The sequence below is a fragment of the Moschus berezovskii genome, chromosome 22 (genome assembly GCF_049115385.1).
Source record: "Moschus berezovskii isolate FMDL1 chromosome 22, NW_MosBer_1.0, whole genome shotgun sequence".
Lineage (NCBI taxonomy): Eukaryota > Metazoa > Chordata > Mammalia > Artiodactyla > Moschidae > Moschus > Moschus berezovskii.
In genome coordinates this window covers 9,057,637-9,078,332 of record NC_142481.1, presented here as the reverse complement: position 1 = coordinate 9,078,332, position 20,696 = coordinate 9,057,637, and the positions used below count along the sequence as shown (strand labels likewise).

The 20,696-nt window shown below is 42.4% G+C and overlaps 1 protein-coding gene across 1 annotated transcript; it reads right to left on the bottom strand.

Moving 5' to 3' along the window:
* Nucleotides 1–1,650: 1,650 nt before the first annotated feature.
* On the bottom strand, nt 1,651–18,380 carry LOC129546190 (sulfotransferase 2A1-like). The gene is made up of 6 exons (XM_055411052.2): nt 18,232–18,380; nt 13,199–13,407; nt 12,015–12,141; nt 6,134–6,228; nt 3,665–3,842; nt 1,651–2,061 (listed from the first exon to the last, which is right to left on the bottom strand). The coding sequence occupies exons 1-6, from the start codon at nt 18,365–18,367 to the stop codon at nt 1,949–1,951; spliced, it is 858 nt and encodes a 285-aa protein (XP_055267027.1). The 5' UTR covers nt 18,368–18,380; the 3' UTR covers nt 1,651–1,948.
* Nucleotides 18,381–20,696: the final 2,316 nt, after the last annotated feature.

Here is a 20,696-nt window from a genome sequence, read left to right as displayed (position 1 = left end):
ATCTGTTGTATTTCTATACACTAACCACAAACTACCAGAAAGAGAAATTAAGCCAACAATCCCATTTACAATTGTAGCAAAAGAATAAAATACTTGGGAATAAACCTACTCAAGGAGGTAAAAGGGCTTCCCTGGTGGCTCAGAGGTTAACGCGTCTGCCTCCAATGCGGGAAACCCGGGTTCGATCCCTGGGTCAGGAAGATCCCCTGGAGCAGGAAATGGTAACCCACTCCAGTATTCTTGCCTGGAGAATCCCATGGACGGAGAAGCCTGGTAGGCTACAGTCCATGGGGTCGCAAAGAGTCGGACACGACTGAGCGACGGAATGGAACGGAAGGAGGTAAAAAGATCTGTACTGGAGGACTTCCCTGGCCGTCTGGGGGTTGGGACTTGGTGCTTTCACTGCAGGTTTGATCCCGGTGGGGGGATATAAGATCCTGCATGCTGCACAGTAAGGCCAAACATTTAATAAAATAAAATAAAGAACTACTGGGAAAAGGATATATATTGAATTTTATTAAATGATTTTTCTGCATCAGTTGATACACTTATGTGATTTTCTTACTTTAGTTTGTGGGTATGATGAAGTATACTGATTGATTAAAAAATTTTTTTTAACTAATTTACTTATTTATTTATTTTTGGCTATGCTGGTTCTTTGTTGCTGTGTGGTTTTTCCTCTAGTTGCTGTGTGTGGCTTCTCATTGCAGTGGCTCTAGAGCCCTAGGGCTTCAGTAGTTGTGGCTCCTGGGCTCTGGAGCACAGACTCAGTAGTTGCAGAGCATGGGCTTAGTTGCCCTGCGGCATGTGGGATCTTAGTTCCCAGATCAGGAATTGAACCTGTGTTCCCTACATCAGCAGGTTAATTTTTAACCAGTGGACCACCAGGGAAGTCCTCTAACAAAGTGTTAAATGCACAACCCAGTATTAACTATAAGCACAACATTGTAGAGTAAGTCTCTAGAACATATTCTTGTATCTTGTATGACTGAGAGAGTATCTGATGAGTGACAGCTCCCCATGTCCTCTTCCCCCAGCCCTTGGCAACCACCATTCTGCTTTCTTTTTCTATGACTCTGAGTCTTTTATGTTCCTTGTGTAAGTGGAATCACACACTATTTGTTCTTCTGCCTGATTTATTTCACTAATACGAATGCCCTTCGAGTTCATCCATATTTCACAGAACGTCTTTCTTCTTTAAGACTCAGTAATAATATCCCATTGTTTGTATATATCACATTAAAAAAATCCATTTATCCAACATTCTCCAAGGTTAGACCATATGTTAGGCTAAAGCTGTGTTTTAAATTGGGAGAAATTGGCAGGGAAGTGATCCAAATTAATCTGAGGGAAGATAGGCGACTAAATTATAAATCTCAATACCTAATAATGAATGAGTTATACAATCAACATGTTATGCACCCAAACAGAAAATACTGAATTGAAAGGCAAGTTGATGAATGCATTATGCAGGACGCTGTTTTTCTAGGTTTAAAAAGACTCCATAAATTCAATATATTGTTTATGGTCAAACACCACATACTAAGAGAATAATGCTAGGTTGGAAATGATATACTTCAGGGTCATCATAATAGTAAATTGTAGAGATATAGGCAAGGAAAGAGAAGGTGTCTTATCTGCTTTATTTTATTTCTCAGTTTTATTTAAAAATTGACAAAATTGGGAGGTAATAGATATATTATTTCTTTAACACTCTATAGGAATGAAATGAAACATGATAAACATTTTTAAAAAGTCGGATGCCACAAAGTGAATTAGGGGATATCCTGATAAATTTTAACAGTCAAGTTGTCAAATACAGAGATTTGATCACTCAAAACACCACAATGAAATAACAGGTTTTATGCAATTACCCCCAATCACTCCCATGTTTAAGGGCAGAAGAACAAATATCAATATCCATATAAGATCCGGAAGATTTAGAGCATTATTCCCATGGGAACAGCTCTTGAGGAAGGTCTGCCATCTTCTCCTGGAATAGTTTATCAAAGATTTCAGCTTGGGCCACCGTGAAGTAATTTTTCCAGTCCCCAATTATGCCTGACAAACATAAAACACAGACTCCGATCAGATCTGGGGGTTGGTCTCATCCACTACATGTCTTCCTGGATCTATTGCTTTTCTTTTTAAAAGTGTATTGCTATTAAGTAGTACACAATACATTCTCACACCTTTTATTTTTAAAAATTATTTATCTATTTATTTATGGCTGCACTGGGTCACTGTTGCTGCTACTGGCTTTCTCTGGTTGTGGCAGTTGGGAGCTGCTTTCCAGTTGTGCTAGGACTTCTCATTGCAGTGGCCTCTCTTCTGGAACAGGAGCTCAGTAGTTACAGTGCATTGGCTTAGTTGTCCCAAGGCATGTGGGATTGTACCCATGCCCCTGTGCTAGAGGCTGATTCTTAACGCCTGGACCACCAAGGAAGCCCTGGATCTATTTCTTCTGTCTGCTTGACATGGAAATCATAGCTAATAATGCAGAATGACCAATGGTTTGTTGCTTTTTACTGCCTGGCAGTCATAGCCATTTAGACTTCTGCCTGCTTGCAACAATTCCTTGTTCTTCTCTCTCCCAGTGTATAACTGGTTGGCGACAATGCAGCTCTGTTTTCTGATATAACCAGTATTTAGCCACTGTTCGCAACCTCTATTTCTACCACCTATATCCAAGTTAACATCGTTTCTCACCTGGATTATTGTATTAGAAATCTAACTGGTCTTTCTGGTTTTTAAAAAATTGTTTATTTTTATTTATTTATTTGGCTGTGCCATGTCTTAGTTTTGGCACTCGAGATCTTTGATCTTTGTTGTCGCATGTGGGGTCTTTAGCTGTGGCATTTGAAGTCTTAGTTGCAGCCTGTGGGATCTAGTTGTCTGACCAGGGAAGCATTGGGAGATGGAGTATTGGCCCCTGGACCACCAGGATTGTCCATTTCATTTCTTCCTTGCATGAATCACATCCTCAATCTATTTGAACTATAGGATTCTGGGAAAACAGGCTCCTCCCCTCTATGTTGTATATTCTGTTCATTCATCTTGAGTTCACAGAGCAACTAAGCCTGGGAGCCACATGATTAATTGGACATGATTAATTTCTTATCACAGGAGGCTTTATAATGTCTGATAACAAGACAGACTCTCAGCTAAGTGAAAAGTCTTTCCTCTTTCCTTTTTCCAATTGAGGTGTTCTTCATACATTTGTGTTGTTGTTGTTGTTGAGGATATTTTTCTATGTTCAATCACCAGGAGTAACACAAACACGAACTTTTCCAATCCTGTCCTTATTTTCTGGGTCAATCACAGCTAGCGAGTTATCAAGAATAGTGGATTAACCTGGTTACTGTTTGCAGAAGAGATATCTTCCATGTTAAATTCTGAGACAGGGAGAGTTTGAATGGCCTTGCATATAAGACCGATCACCATGCTATACCTGAAAAACTTTCTCCAAGCGCCTGCAGCCCGCCTCAGTACTACAAAAAGAGACACCCTCATAAGGGCTCACAAGAGACATTTCCAAGTGATGAGCAATTTAAGCTGATAAATTCAAACAGTCCCTACTCCCAATGGTTAGTGCCCTGCTGTCAGGATAAGAATAACTTCTACATTTTCTGATCCATTTTGAAGGCAGCATGTTTTCTTTTACCTTTCCTCAAAAGAAGTCCATTTTCCTCAAAATACTGACCCTTCAGGAGGGAAAAATTGGACATATTGTTTTCTTTCATGACCTGGAAAGAACTGTTCTTGAGGACTGAGTTCAGTTCTTCTGGTTCTAGTGTCTGGCCCAGGAATTGGCAGATCTTCTCCACAGTGCTCCTCGTGTCCTAGAAGAAGAGAAAGTCTGAGAGGTTATGTGAAAGAGCAAGAACGTAGAAAAGAAGATGAGGGGAGGAGACAGCAGACAGAGGAGGAGGAGAGGGGAGAGGACAAGAGAAGAAAACGTAGAGACGTGAGTAGGGACAGAGTTGGGGAGCCCAGAGGGACTGAGAGGCTGACACTGACACACAGACGCTGTCGGTGCTAAGGTCAGGGACAGGTAACTGACAAAAGCCTGCCGTATGGCACAGAGAGCTCTAGTAATGCTGTGCTGACCCGAACGGGAAGGAAATCCAAAGAACGGGATATATGTAAACACTTAGCTGATTCACTTTGTTGTACAGCAAACATTGTAAAGCAAGTATGTGTGTGTGTGCTTAGTTGTGTCCGACTCTTTGTGACCCCATGGACTGTAGCCCACCAGACTCCTCTGTCCACAGGATTTTCCAGGCAAGAGCCTTGGAGTGGGTTACCATTTCCTTCTCCAGGGCATCTTCCCAACTCAGGGATTGAACCCGTGTCTCCTGGGGCTTCTGGATTGGCAGGCGAATTCTTTACCACTGAGCTAAAAATTTTAAGAGATAAAGTAAACAAACAAACAAAAAATGACTTAGAGAACAGTTGGGAAAACAAAAGATGGAAGGACCATGATGGATTTCCCAGTATAGTTGAATTCAAGACTGCTGCTGCTGCTAAGTCACTTCAGTCGTGTCCGACTCTGTGTGACTCCATAGATGGAAGCCCACCAGGCTCCCCCTTCCCTGGGATTCTCCAGGCAAGAACACTGGAGTGGGTTGCCATTTCCTTCTCCAATGTGTGAAAGTGAAGTTGCTCAGTCGTGTCCGACCCTTAGCGACCCCATGGACTGCAGCCCACCAGGCTCCTTTAACACTAAAATACTGGGTTTTCCAAAGAGACTTTAGAAGGGCTTCTAGACAATTATGAGCAGGATTAGGCAGGAGAGTTTCAAGGAGAAGTTGACAAAAATTTAAGGAATTAATTTCAAGCCTTGGCTATGTGCCCAAATAATGCTGTTTTTCACAACTAACATTTGAATAACACAAGAGAGCTTTACCATGTCTTCTTATTTATTATCTCAATAATTAGTTCTTGGCCCATGATCCTGGGAGATTATAAGAAAATGGGTTTTATAACCAGAAAGGCTTTGCTTTGAATCAGAGACTTTCCTCTTAGAGCTAAAATGCTTTAATTTTTTTTCTTTATTCCATGAGCCTTCACTATGATCTGATAAGAAAACACACAGCGGTAAAACATCAAAGAACAAAAGAACATTGAAAAAAGAAGGAAAAAGGAAAAAAGCAACACCGAACAAGCAAACAAAAATTACCATCCCACCTCCCCCAGGAAAAAAAAAGAGAGAGAGAGAGAAAAGAAAACAAAAGACTCCTTGGTAAAAAGGAAATTTGTGTGGATGCCATAGAGGATTGAATAGAAGTAGCTGGAAGAAGATGATGGAAAGTAATGTTTCTCAGATAGAAGCAAAAGCCAGTGTTTGTGTTATTTTTCTTTTCTCCAAGATACCAGTAAAGGTTAAAATTCTTCTTTCTGTGGTTTCATCACCTTTATTGGTTTTGAGTTTCATATGCCAGCTTTTCCTGCCTATCACTGCTCAGTTCAGTACTTGGCCTCAGAGTAATCATACTGATTGATTTTATGACTTAATTTTTCTCCTACCAGTCCATCTGGGATGTCAGACAGCTGAACACTTCTCTGGAACCCAGCTTGCTTCTACCCATTCCCGTCTTCTTTCTCAAACCCCTCTATTAGGTTATCAGTAGTATCAAGGGATATACCTCTAGAAATGATAGAACCAGTGACCAGTGTGAGTACAAACCACTGTATTCTGCCTCAGTATATGGGAAAAGCCCTTTGGATGTTGTTCAGTTCAGTTCAGTCCAGTCGCTTAGTCACATCTGACTCTGCAACCCCATGGACAGCAGCATGCCAGGCTTCCCTGTCCATGACCAACTCCTAGAGCTTGCTCAAACTCATGTCCATCGAGTTGGTGATGCCATCCAACCATCTCATCCTCTGTCATCCCCTTCTCCTGCCTTCAATCTTTCAATCTTTCCCAGCATCAGGGTCTTTTCCAATGAGTCGGTTCTTGGATGTTGTAAGACGAGATGAAGAAGAAGACATGACGAAAGAGAGCGTGGCGTTTGACCGTAAACAGGGCTAAGTTCTCACTCCTAATGACCATGCACAGGCTAAAGAAGGGAGGGAAGTTAGAGCGAGTGAAGATGAGAACGAGTGTGCTGACTCTAAGAGCAATCGTTACCCATTTCATCTCTTCATAGCTCAGTATCAGGAAGTTCTCCTTGTCTCTCATGGACATCCAGCCCCGAGTGTGGTCGAACCACGATCCGAATGGCACTGCATGGAGGGGAGGCAGAAAGAGTGAGTAGAGGCCCCACGGAATGAAAGCAGGGGTCCATACATGTTCACTCTGTGGCCATAAACGCTAGCACAACGCTGGGCACATTTATGCTGGTTGTAACTAGTATCCAGCATCAGGCATTAGCCCTTTAAAAAGCCTAGGACTTCCCTGGTGGCGCAGTGGATAAGAATCGGCCTGCCAGTGCAGGGGACAAGGGTTCGATCCCTGGACCAGGAAGACTTCACATGACTTGGAGCAACTGAGGCCGTGGGCCACGACTACCAAAGCCCACACGCCTAGAGCCCGTGCTCCACAACAGAGACAAGCCACCGCAATGAGAAGCTCACACACTGCAACCAGAGAGCAGCCCCTCTCACCACAACTAAAGCCCGAGCAAAGCAATGAAGACCCAACGTGGCCAAAAATAAATTAACAAAAACTTTAGAAACCAAATAAAATAAGACAAGGCTAGTCCATTTGAAGCAGGTTTTGTATACAGGTTTATATGCTATAAGGAGATCTTGTTCAGAGAGCCATGTGACCTGAGAAATAGCGTTCTGGTTGCCCCTAATATGTTCTGCCTTTCGAATGTTTAGTTGTTAGGTGTATTCTCACCATTCCCACACCTCTTGCTTCCTCGCTGCCGCCCCTCCCCTCCCCCACCCCCCCGCCCCATCATCTTGCCTTCAATGTTGCTTTTGGAATCATTATTCTTTGGGAAAGTGTCTTTCCTCTGGTTTAAGGTTTTCTTTCCTTTTTCTACTACAGCTTTCTTAGAGGCTAGGTGATTTATTTGTAATAATTCTTTGCAAGGCTTTATGGTTCTTCAAACAATTTCATCAATGAGGAGATTCTCAGGCATGTCTTCTTGAAGATTTCCTTTCCCCGTATTTTTTTTTTTCTTAGTATATATCGGAAAAGGCAATGGCAACCCACTCCAGTACTCTTGCCTGGAAAATCCCATGGACGGAGGAGCCTGGTACTAGGATCGTGAAGAGTCGGACACGACTGAGCGACTTCACTTTCACTTTTCACTTTCATGCTTTGGAGAAGGAAATGGCAACCCACTCCAGTGTTCTTGCCTGGAGAATCCCAGGGACGGCGGAGCCTGGTGGGCTGCCATCTATGGGGTCGCACAGAGTCGGACATGACTGAAACGACATAGCAGCAGCAGCAGCAGCAGTATATATGTATATTTTATTGAAGGACAGTTGACTTACAATGTTTCCGGTGCACAGCAAGATGATTCAGTTATATATATTGGACAGCAAGGAGATCAAACCAGTCAATCCTAAGGAAATCAATCGTGAATATTCATTGGAAGGAATGATGCTGAAGTGGAAGTTCCAATACTTTGGCCACTTGATGGAAAGAGCCAACTCACTGGAAAAGACCTTGATGCTGGGAAAGACTGAAGGCAAAAGGAGAAGGGGGCGGCAGAGGATGAGATGGTCAGATAGTATCACCGACTTGATGGCCATGAATCTCAGCAGAATCTGTGAGACAGAAGAGCCTGGCATGCTGCAGTCCGTGGGATCACAAAGAATCAGACACGACTTAGTGACTGAGCAACAACAATATGCATATATTATTTTTCAGATTATTTTCCATTATAGGTTATTACAAGATATTGACTACAGTTCCCTGTGCTATACGCTAAACCTTTGTTGCTTTTTGCATATCTAGTCTTTTTTTTAATTAGAAATCGAGCATTCTATTCATACTAAGTCAAACAAGTGGGATCAAAATGTTATAAGTTGTATAGGTAGGCAAAAGTTCATAAGTTTCTAAAATATATATTATACATATTTTGTACACACATATGTGTATATGAAAGCTTTTCTACTATGTTTGATAAAGGCTTGAGAAAGAACATCAAAAAAAATGAAGAGATGGAGAAATTGGAAAGCATAAACTAAATGAAATGGGATCAATGAATATGAAATAGAAAAAGTGAAACAAGCTGGATAAAAGATCAGCGTAAAGTCCAGTTGTTTTTAAACATGGTTTCTTATTAGAAACATATCTGGAGCTTTGGAGAAAAAATGCAAAACTTGGGCATTTGTATTTTTTGAAAAATTTCAAGGTAATTCTAATATGTATCTGGATTTTAAAAAGTGATGACAGGTTTTTCTATTAAATGGTAGTTTTGGTGATATAGAATTCTATTATTTTCCATTGATCAATCATGATACAGTGGTGTTAAGTGAGTAACAGTTACATAATCACAATAGTTCAGTTCAGTCACTCAGTCGTGTCCAATTCTTTGAGACCCCATGAATCACAGCACGCCAGGCCTCCCTGTCCATCACCAACTCCCGGAGTTCACTCAAACTCATGTCCACAGAGTCGGTGATGCCATCCAGCCATCTCATTCTCTGTCGTCCCCGTCTCCTCCCGCCCCCAATCCTTCCCAGCATCAGAGTCTTTTCCAGTGAGTCAACTCGTCGCATGAGGTGGCCAAAGTATTGCAGTTTCAGCTTTAGCATCAGTCCTTCCAATGAACACCCAGGACTGATCTCCTTTAGAATGGACTGGTTGGATCTCCTTGCAGTACAAGGGACTCTCAAGAGTCTTCTCCAGCACCACAGTTCAAAAGCATCAATTCTTCGATGATCAGCTTTCTTCACAGTCCAACTCTCACATCCATACATGACCACTGGAAAAACCATAGCCTTAACTAGACGGACCTTGGTTGGCAAAGTAATGTCTCTGCTTTTCAATATACTATCTAGGTTGGTCATAACTTTCCTTCTAAGGAGTAAGCGTCTTTTAATTTCATGGCTGCAATCAGCATCCGCAGTGATTTTGGAGCCCCCAAAAATAAAGTCTGACACTGTTTCCACTGTTTCCCCATCTATTTCCCATGAAGTGACGGGACCAGATGCCATGATCTTTGTTTTCTGAATGTTGAGCTTCAAGCCAACCTTTTCACTCTCCTCTTTCAGTTTCCTCAAGAGGCTCTTTAGTTCCTCTTCACTTTCCGCCATAAGGGTGGTGTCATCTGCATATCTGAGGTTATTGATATTTCTCCCAGCAGTCTTGATTCCAGCTTGTGCTTCTTCCAGCCCAGCGTTCCTCATGATGTATTCTGCATATAAGTTAAATAAGCAGGGTGACAATATATAACCTTGACATACTCCTTTTCCTATTTGGAACCAGTCTGTTATTCCATGTCCAGTTCTGACTGTTGCTTCCTGACCTGCATACAGGTTTCTCAAGAGGCAGGTCAGGTGGTCTGGTATTCCCATCTCTTTCAGAATGTTCCATAGTTTCTTGTGATCCACACAGTCAAAGGCTTTGGCATAGTCAATGAAGCAGAAATAGATGTTTTTCTGGAACTCTCTTGCTTTCTCCATGACCCAGCAGATGTTGGCAATTTGATCTCTGGTGCCTCTTCCTTTTCTAAAACCTGCTTGAACATCTGGGAGTTCATGGTTCACATATTGCTGAAGCCTGGCTTGGAGAATTTTGAGCATGACTTTACCAGTGTGTGAGATGAGTGCAATTGTGCGGTAGTTTGAGCATTTTTTGGCATTGCCTTTCTTTGGGATTGGAATGAAGACTGACCTCTTCCAGTCCTGTGGCCACTGCTGAGTTTTCCAAATTTGCTGGCATATTGAGTGCAGCACTTTCACAGCATCATCTTTCAATATTTGAAATAGCTCAACTGGAATTCCATCACCTCCACTAGCTTTGTTTGTAGTGATGCTTTCTAAGGCCCACTTGACTTCACATTCCAAGATGTCCAGCTCTAGGTCAGTGATCACGTTATCGTGATTATCTTGGTCGTGAAGATCTTTTTTGTACAGTTCTTCTGTGTATTCTTGCCACCTCTTCTTAATATCTTCTGCTTCTGTTAGGTCCATACCATTTCTGTCCTTTATCGAGCCCATCTTTGTATGAAATGTTCCCTTGGAATCTCTAATTTTCTTGAAGAGATCTCTTGTTTTTCCTATTCTGTTGTTTTAAAGATATTTATTAGCTTTTTACAATCAATAGCCAGACAAAAAGTAAAAGATAATTAAAAATGCAATCCATAATGGAAATGTGATTAACTCAACAATATAAAATAATTATGTACAAGTTGGGTGCTTAAGTAGAGTGACTGGTAAGCGGAAATGCATATATGCATGTTTTCATCCAATCAGCCAGTCTGTGTTTTTTGGTTGGTGCATTTAATCCATTTACATGTAAGTTAATTATTGATATGTATGATCCTATTACCATTTTCTTAATCGTTTCAGGTGTATTTTATGTAGGTCTTTCCCTTCTCTTGTATTTCCTGCCTAGAAAAGTTCCTTTAGCATTTGTTGTAAAGTTGGTTTGGTGGTGCTGAATTCTCTTAACTTCTGCTTGTCTGGAAAGCTTTTGATTTCTCCATCAAATCTGAATGACAGTCATGTTGGGTAGAGTGTTCTTGGTGGTCAGTTCTTCCCTTTCATCACTTTAAATATATCGTGCCATTCCCTTCTGGCTTGTAGAGTTCCTGTTGAGAGATCAGCTGATAAACCTTATGGGAGCTCCCTTATATGTCATTTGTCATTTTCCCTTGTTGCTTTTAATATTTGATCTTTGTCCTTAATTTTTGTCAGTTTGATTACTATGTGTCTCAGTGGGTTCCTCTTTGGGTTTATCCCGCTGGAACTCTCTGAGCTTCCTGGACTTGGCTGACTATTTATGAAGTTTTCAGCTATTGTCTCTTCGAATATTTTCTTGGGTCCTTTCTCTCTTTTTCTTCTCTGACTCCGATAATACAAATGTTGGTGCCTTTGATGTTGTCCCAGAGGCTTCTTGGGCTGTCTTCATTTTCTTTTTTTCATTCTCTTTCTATATTCCGTTTCGTGGCAGTGGTTTCCACCGTTCCGTCCTCCAGGTCTCTTATTCATTCTTCTGCCTCAGTTATTCTGGAACTGATTCCTTCCAGTATCGTTTATCTGTTTGTGTTTTGCTCTGGTGGACAGAGCCTCTCTCAGTAAAGCTTTAATCCAATTATCAGCTAACGGGTGGAGTTGCACTCCTGTTAGTTGTTTGGCAACCCGCTCCAGTTTTCTCGCCTGGAGAATTCTATGGCCAGAGGAGCCTGGCAGGCTACAGTCCATGGGGTCGCAAAGAGTTGGACACTACTGAGTGGCTAACACTACCATACCTTAGCCTTTCTTTCTTTTTTAAAATAATATTTATTTGTTTGTCTGGGATCTTTGATCTTCATCTTGGGAGTTGCAATTACTCAGCCCACGTGCCACAACTACTGAAGTTTGCACCCTAGAACCCCAGCTCCACAACAGGAGAAGCCAGTGCAATGAGAAACCCGTGCACTGCAATGAAGAGTAGCCCTTACTCTCAGCAACTAGAGAAAAGCCCATGCTGCAATGAAGACCCAGTGTGGCCAAAAATAAATAAATAAAGGAGTAAAGAAGATGAATCTGAAAACTGGTGAAAAGTCAGGTTTGTATTGTCCAGAAAGCCATTGAAAGCTGACTTTCAGAAAGTCATAGATTAGGAGAGTAGAGAAAAAAATATGAGTGCTCAGTTATAATATCAGATCCTGAAGACTCAGAAAATAGCTAGGATAGTTTCTGATGGGGCAAAAAGGCTAGTTGAGGTTCTGCTGCTCTACAAGACAGTATGTGGATTTAGAAAATCTGGTTTCCAGTGGTGATGGAGGTACTCATGGCTTGGGAAGATGTAGAGACATCAGGTTGCATTTAAAAGAAAAAAATAAAGAGGTCTGATGAAGGACTCTGGCAACCCCTAGCTTTCATATTTTACATTCACTTACTGTTTCCTTGGATGAACCATTCAAAATATTCTTCCAGTGATTCTGGTCTCTCAACAAATTTTGCACTCCTCCAGAAAAAATAACCAGACACAAAAATATCTCTGGGATTTCTGATGAGGTAGATCATCTTAAAGAGAAAAGTAGGATAATGAAAAATCAAGTCATTTTCTAACCTTCTTTTCCCCAACCTTCTTGATTTTCATAAAAATGGAGAAAAAGCCAAAGAATTCCCTGGTGGTCCAGTGGCTAAGATTCTGTGCTTCCACTGCAGGGGGTGTGGGTTTGATCCCTAGTCAGTGAAATAGGATCACACCTGCTGTATGGTACAGCCAAACAAACAAACCAACCAAAATATCAGCTGGATATTGAAACACATAGTGGTTAGAAAAACCAGTCATGAAGGCAGAGTAATCACCCTGAATCTAGGCATGGATGTAAGCGTGCTGCTTCTCATATGAGCGACTCTCTGGTGCTTCTACAAAAATGGCAGGAGGTATTTATTTAATTCAGACTGGCTAATTATTATTATTTTTTTTAGAGCAACAAAGGAGGATTATTCAGGGTATAACACAATTATAAATTCTAGTTCGACTTTAAACGTGGTTTTCTAAGATTTTGGCATTATCGTTTCCCCTGGTCTCTGGCTTACACCTGGCTAGCATAACCTACAGAATGGTCTACACATTTGTATTCCAGTATGGCTGTGTCACCACCAAATATAGACTCCCAGGTCCCAGCCCATACCTACTGAATACAATTGCACTTCAATCAGATCTCCAAGAGATTCTCAGGCAACTTAAAGTTTAACAAGCATTGCTCAAGCCTATCTTTATTTTATATTTTTGTTTTTTGGCTGCACCCCAAGGCATGCAGAGCTTCCCCGACCAGGGACTGAACTTGTATCCCCTGCAGTGGGGCTTCCCTGCTGGCTCAACAGTAAATAATCCATTTGCAATGTAGGAGACACAGGAGATACAGCTTCAATCCCTGGCTTGGGAAGATCCCCTGGAGGAGGGCATGGCAACCTACTCCAGTATTCTTGCCTGGAGAATCTCAGGGACAGAGGAGCCTGGTGGGTTACAGTCCATGGGGTCGAAAAGAGTTGGACACGACTTAAGTAACAGAGTACCACTGGACCATCAGGGAAGCCCTGATGAAGACTGTCTTGACTGCTGTACACTGACCTTGGCCTTGGATTTGAAGAAAGACTTGGGGAAGAACTGGATGGGGAGGTGAGAACTGATGAGACGTGGGCCTTCCTTCTCCTTTAGTAATTCATACCCAGACTTAGTCTCTATCCAGGGGGAGCGGTCCCAGATAGGCTCAGATTGGACCCACTTGGGATCCCCCTTGGAGTAAATCAGGCAGACAGTTTCAATCAACCAGTTCGTTCCTAGATAAAGAAAGGAAAAATAGGATCAATCATTTTAATCTGACATATAAAAATTCTTATAATGTATACAGATCATAAAAGGTACCATCTTAACCATCTTTAAATTACAGTTCAGTTGTTGTTTAGCCATTCAGTTATATCCAACTCTTTTTGCAACCCCATGGACTGTAGCCCTCCAGGCTTCTCTGTCCATGGGATTTCCCAGGCAAGAATACCGGAGTGGCAGCTATTAAAAAGAATGCATTTGAATCAGTGCTAATGAGGTGGATGAAACTGGAGTCTATTATACTGAGTGAAGTAAGTTAGAAAGAAAAACACTAATACAGTATATTAATGCATATATATGGAATTTAGAAAGAGGTAACAATGACCCTGTATACCAGACAGCAGAAGAGACACAGATGTAAAGAACAGACTTTTAGACTCTGGGAGAAGGCGGGGGTGGGATGATTTGAGAGAAGAGCATTGAAACATGTGTATTACCATATGTGAAATCGATCGCCAGTCCAGGTTCAGTGCATGAGACAGGGTGCTCAGGGCTGGTGCACTGGGAAGACCTTGAGGGATGGGATGGGGAAGGAGGTGGGAGGGGGGTTTGGGATGGAGAACACATGTACACCCATGGCTGATTCATGTCAATGTATGGCAAAACCACTACAATATTGTAAAGTAATTAGCCTTCAATTAAACTAAATAAATTAATTTTAAAAATAAAGAAAAAAAAGAATACCAGAGTGGGTTGCCATTTCCTTTTCCAGGGGATCTTCCCGACCCAGGGATTGTACCCAAGTCTCCTGCGTTGGCAGGTGGACTCTTTACTGCTGAGCCACCAGGCAGCCCTGTACAGCTCTGGAGGGTTAAATATATCTACATGGTTGTGCAAACGATCTCCAGAACTTTTCCATCTCTCACAGCTGAACCTCTTGCCCGTTAAGTAACAACTTCCCATTTTCTTCTCCTTCCAGACCCTGGCAACCATTCTACTTTCTGTTTCTGATACCTCATTTAAGTGGAGTCATACATACCATGCAGAGCTTGGTGGCTCAGATGATAAAAAATCTGCCTGTAATGCAGAAGACCCGGGTTCGATCCCTGGGTTGGGAAGATCCGCTGGAGAAGGGAATGGCTACAAACTACAGTATTCTTGCCTGGAGAATCCCATGGACAGAGGAGCCTGAAGGGCTAGAATCTATGGGATCATGAAGAATCAGACACAACTGGGTGATTAAAACTTTCACTTCATGCCGGGAGCCAGTGAGGGAAATCCTACCCGTGGCAAAGGTCAATTGGGGAAGAGACCTGACGGGCAAAGGCTAATCAGGACTTGAGGAACCCCCTGGACTTACCTGAGCATCTACCCCAAAGAAAACCGGAGTCTGACTGCCTTACTATCTTATGCCTCTTATCAAGTCCTCCAATACTTACGGGGGCTGCCCCCCAACCACCTTTCTCTGAAAACATTAATTCAGAGCTGTAGTTAAAAAGTTCTCCTTGGCTTAATAGGAGTGTTCCAATCCAAGCCCCTCTGATAGCTTTCTAACTAGTATGACAAGTTTGTCCAGGCTCTTACAACTATGAGTGTGACTGTTTATAGCCTCCCAGCCATGCAAGGACAGAAAGGCTAATATTCTAAAATACAGGGATCTGTTGAAGAAGTTAAAATCATTAGAATAGTACTAAAAAAGATTTCATTGTTGAATCAATGCTTGCTGCAAAGTTTCCTCTATCTATTGTATCCTTGGAAATATATTAATCACATATAGAGAATATAAGTAGTAGCCTTTGATTTAACCACATCAGATCTTAAGTTAATAAATTCCTTTCTTGTAGCTCACTACACCTGTGCCTTATAGGAATGTAACTTTGTCATATGTCTAGCACCTGACTTTAGGAAAATCACCTTAAAAGAATATAAGACTTTTTCTAGCTAACTAACGTTTGTTAGGAGAGAGGGCCATAAACTGTTAGCAGGCCTCCTGGCCAGAAGATGATGTAAACCACCTAAAACTTTTGTATATCATGAGACATACAAAAATAAGCCCTGATCCTGATAAGGGTCAAGACTGCTGACCCCGCGTGATTTTGGCGTGACTCTATACCTCTCCTTCTCTATTTTTTATGTGCACAACTTAGGGTATAAAAGCAGCACTGGAAAATAAAGTTTTGGGCCTTGCTCACTGAAGCTTGGTCTCCCCGTGTTGTTCTCTTTTTCCATCCTTTTCTCTATTCTCCTTTTTCTGGTTGAGATCCTTGGAGCACTGGGCCCTCTGCGTTTACTTATCTGCCTGGGTTTCTAAGACCCACTCGAGGGGGTGCCCTGGTGGGGTACCTCCAGTGATTCGAGGGGGCGCCTGCAGCCTACGTAAACAGAGCAAACGCCGTGCTGGGGTTTTATTGGTTTCCTGCGTAAACCAAGGAATCATCAGCCCCTGTCTCTCTCTCTCTCTGACGCCGACGCCGTTCATCCCAAGGATACTCTGGGCCATATCAAGGCTGGTCCCCGATAACTTCACTCCATACATACTGTGTCTTCATAGTTTATCCGTGTTGTAGCAAGTGTCAGAACTCCATTCCTTTCTAAAGCTGAATAATAATCTCAATATGTGGATAGTAAATTTAGTTTGCCCATTCATCTGTCAATGGACCTTTGGGTTGTTTATATGCTTCAGTTATTTGCTTAAATCCTTTGAACATGTTCCCGTTCTCTTCGCCTTTGAACAGATTCCCATTGCCCTTGGCTCATCATTACCACAGCACTTCTGATGACTTCAGCGTTGCTTCTTGCCCAATCACAGTCCCTCTGTGACCCCACCCCTCATAGATATCTGATGGATATCCTTTCAGTTCAGTAAATTTATCAAGTTCTTTTCCAATTCCTGATCACTGTCCATGCTGATACCTTTACTGGAAAATCTCTCCTTTTTGAAAAGTTCTATTTATTTATGCATTTAGTTCTGGCTGGGTCCTGCTGTACTTGGGCTTTCTCCAGCTGTGGTGAGCAGGGGGCTACTCTCTAGTTGTGATGCTCGGGCTTCTCATTGCAGCGATTCTCTTGTTGCAGAGCACGGGCTCTAGAGCCTGCAGGCTATGGGCATAATTGCTCCACAGCATGGAGGATCTTCCTGGACCAGGGATTGAACCCATGTCCCCTGCATTGGCAGGGGCATTGTTAACCACTGGACCATCAGGGAAATCCTGGAAAATATCTCTTTTCACGAAATAGTTTCACATTCACTCTTTTTTGAAAAAAGAAAATCATTTTATTTTCCTGCTGCTAATTCTTTCCTTTTTCTAAAAAAAGTTATTTATTTATTTATTATTTAGGGCTGTGCTGTGTCTTCATTGCTGCCCTCGGGCTTTCTAGTTGCAGTGAGCAGGGGCTACTGAGAAGCCTTCTCATTGCAGTGGCTTCTTTTCTTGTGGAGCACAGGCTCTAGGCACACGGGCTCAGCAGTTGTGGCTTGTGGGCCCTAGAGCCCTGGCTCAATAGCTGCGGTATACAGGCTTGGCTGCGCCACAGGATGTGGAATCTTCCTTGACCAGGGATCGGACCTTTGTCCCTTCCATTAGCAGGTGGATTCGTAACCTCTAGACCACCAGGGAAGCCCCTTATTCATGCTTTTTGATCTCAATTTAACGTCATTTCTTCTACTTGCTTTTTGGCTGCGGTAGTTATGATTTATTCCTCAATCCAGCCCTCCCATCTTGTTTTATTGACTTATTGCTAACAAATTAAGGACGTATATATTTAACACCCTCAGTTCAAAAACAGTAGGGGCAGCTCGGCAAGACTAAACTCTCCACTGCTCCATTATACAAGTAACAGGATAAGGCTTGTTTCTGCTAGCACGGAGCCTATTGTCTCTTTCATATAAAGCAGAAATAGGGCATACCTGGGGGCTCAGCGGTAAAGAATCCGCCTGCCAATGCAGGAGACATTGGTTCGATCCCTGACCTGGGAAGATCCCACAGTCAGTGGGGCAACTAAGCCCGTGCGCCGGGACTACTGAGCCATGAGTCACTGAACTACTGAAGCCCTAGAACCCGGGCTCCACAACGCGAGAAGTTACCTCTAGAGAAGCCCTCACACTGCAGCCTGAGAAGGCCCACGCAGCAGTGAAGACCTAACACAGTCCAAAATAAATCAACAGTAATAATAAAAGCAAGAAGCAAAATTCTATTTAAAAAAGAATGTGAATATTTAAGGTGTTCGTGTTTGTTCGTTACATGTCACGTTGTGAAAAGACTACCACTGTCAAGCTAATTAACTATTACATCATCTCACAGAATTACCTCCCTCCGCTACTTCTTCTAGGGCTTCCCTGGTGGCTCAGTGATAAAGAATCCACCTGCCAATGCAGGGGAAAGAAGAGATTAGCATTCAGTTCCTGGGTCAGGAAGCTCCCCTGGAGAAGGAGATGGCAACCCTCTCCAGTGTCCTTACCTGGAGAATCCCATGGACAGAGGAGCCTGGTGGGCTGCAGTCTATGGGGTTTCACAACGAGGCAGACAGGACTGAGCGACTACACAGCAGCCCATTTCCTCTAGAGACTTCACTCTGCATCTTCTCCCACTCCTCTCGACAGACAGCTGAAGCTGCCTTAGGCTTCATCCCCGTGTTTCCTCCGATGCCTTTGATCACCCACTCTGAGCACTCAGCTGACTGTGGAACTGCCTGGCTCGACCCTTTTCTCTGAACATCAGGGGTATTGGTACACATTCTAGTCCCCTGATGCATCGTCAGCATACAGAAAGCGTTCCATCTGTCTACTGAAGAATGAGGGCCACAGCCACAGCCTGTCAGCATCTGATCCTGCTTCTTACCTGATTTGGGGAAAGTCAGCAGTAAGACATCTTCATCTCTAATAGGAAAACTCTTCTGCACCTCTCTCAGGTGTTCAGGTGAATAATCCACGCTTGGGAAGGGTATCCCTTCAAACCACACAAACTTTCCTGTCATGACGATGAGCGCTTTGTACCTCTTGTGAGCCTTTTAGCTGTAGTCACTGCTGGACTGGGAGGTCCGTTTTATAGTCAACATGGAATAATCATTAATCTCTCCCAGGTCGTTGATGAGTGTGCCTGCCCATAAACTGAGAGGATCACAAGATTGATAATATTGGGCAACCGTGAAGTCATTCAGAGAACATTGTGGGGCAACCTGAGTTTGACTTCATGGGAGGGAACCACGAGTTTAGTAACAAGATGGAGGGTGTAGACATGTGGTGGATTAAAAATGTATATCTTTAAGAATTATTTATATATTGGCTGGGTTACGTCTTCATTGTTGTGCGTGGGCTTTTTGTAGCTGCAGCAAGCAGGGGTTACTCTCTTTTTGACAAGCTGGGGGTCTAGGCAGCTGGGCTGTACATGTGGCACGGGGGCTAAGTTGTGCCATGGCATGTAGAAACTTCCCAGACCAGGTATCAAACCTGTGTCCCTTGCATTGGCAGGCAGAATTCTAACCACTGGATCACCAGGGAAGTCCTAAAAAATATATATATATATATATTAAATAAGCGTCGTTATTTTTTTCAACACTTTTAGATGTATAGGAAAATTGTAAAGAATTCTCACAGTCCTTACTTTATTCAGACTTCCTTAGTTTTTACCTAATATCCTTTCTGTGGCCCAAGGTCCCATCCCAGACACTATATTACATTGGATCTTCATGTCTCCTTAGACCTCTCTTAGCTATGACAGTTTCTCAGACTTTCCTTGTCTTTGATGACTTTGACAGTTTTGAGGATTACTGGTCGGGTATTTTGGAGAAGTCCTTCTCGTGGGGTGTGCCCGATATTTTTCTCCTAATTAGACTGGGTTTCTGGGTTTTGGAGAGGAAGATCATGGAGGTAAAATACTAGTACAGTCACAACATTTAGAGAGTATTTGCTATCAACCTGACATCTCATTGTTGATGTTGACTTTGATCACCTGGCAGAAGTAATGTTTGTTAGATTTCCCCATGGTAAATGTACTCTCCCCGTCTTTGTTTTTTTTCTAAATTTTTTGGCCATGCCTCATGGCATGGGGGATCTTAGTTCTCTGATCAGAGATTGAACTCGTGCTCCTTGCTTTGGAAGCTCAGAGTCTTAACCACTGGACTGCCAGGGAACTCCTTACCTTCCTTCCTTTTTATATGGGCATATTTAAAACATGAAGTCTAGATGTGAAGGTATTAATGAGAACATATTGTGTAAACTCTTATTGAGGATCTTCTCTAAAACTATTGTGTGCCACCACTTAAATTATCAAAATGTTATTTAAAACAAAAAGAAAAACTGAGGATATGTTCCAGGTAGAGGAGAATGTAATTAAATCCTGGATTGACTTCTAGATCACAGAAAATGCTATTATTTCATTACTGGGACAGTTGACCACATTTGAATGCACACTGTGGATTAGATAATAACACTGCATCAATACAAACTTCCCCAATTTCTATCATTTTTGTGTGATTATAAGGTAAATCCCAAAGAAAGGCAACGCCAAAGAATGCTCAAACTACTGCACAATTGCACTCATCTCACACGCTAGTAAAATCATGCTCAAAATTCTCCAAGCCAGGCTTCAGCAATATGTGAACCATGAACTCCCAGATGTTCAAGCAGGTTTTAGAAAAGGCAGAGGCACCAGAGATCAAATTGCCAACATCCGCTGAATCATGGAGAAAGCAAGAGAGTTCCAGAAAAACATCTATTTCTGCTTCATTGACTGTGCCAAAGCCTTTGACTGTGTGGATCACAAGAAACTGTGGAACATTCTGAAAGAGATGGGAATACCAGACCACCTGACCTGCCTCTTGAGAAACCTGTATGCAGGTCAGGAAGCAACAGTCAGAACTGTACATGGAACAACAGACTGGTTCCAAATAGGAAAAGGAGTACGTCAAGGCTGTATATTGTCACCCTGCTTATTTAACTTATATGCAGAGTACATCATGAGGAACGCTGGGCTGGTAGAAGCACAAGCTGGAATCAAGATTGCCAGGAGAAATATCAATAACCTCAGATATGCAGATGACACCACCCTTATGGCAGAAAGTGAAGAGGAACTAAAGAACCTCTTGATGAAAGTGAAAGAGGAGCGTGAAAAGGTTGGCTTGAAGCTCAACATTCAGAAAACAAAGATCATGGCATCTGGTCCCATCACTTCATGGGAAATAGATGGGGAAACAGTGGAAACAGTGTCAGACTTTATTTTTTGGGGCTCCAAAATCACTGCGGATGCTGATTGCAGCCATGAAATTAAAAGACGCTTACTCCTTGGAAGGAAAGTTATGACCAACC

Bases quoted from the DNA above. Each gene is read 5' to 3' on its own strand.
- LOC129546190 (XM_055411052.2), bottom strand. From the start codon at position 18,367: ATGACAGGAAAGTTTGTGTGGTTTGAAGGGATACCCTTCCCAAGCGTG. The intron at 13,408-18,231 runs GTAAGAAGCAGG...TTCTTTATCTAG, and splicing joins GCTGACTTTCCCCAAATCAG to GAACGAACTGGTTGATTGAA. The intron at 2,062-3,664 runs GTAAAAGAAAAC...TATGTTTGTCAG, and splicing joins TGGACTTCTTTTGAGGAAAG to GCATAATTGGGGACTGGAAA.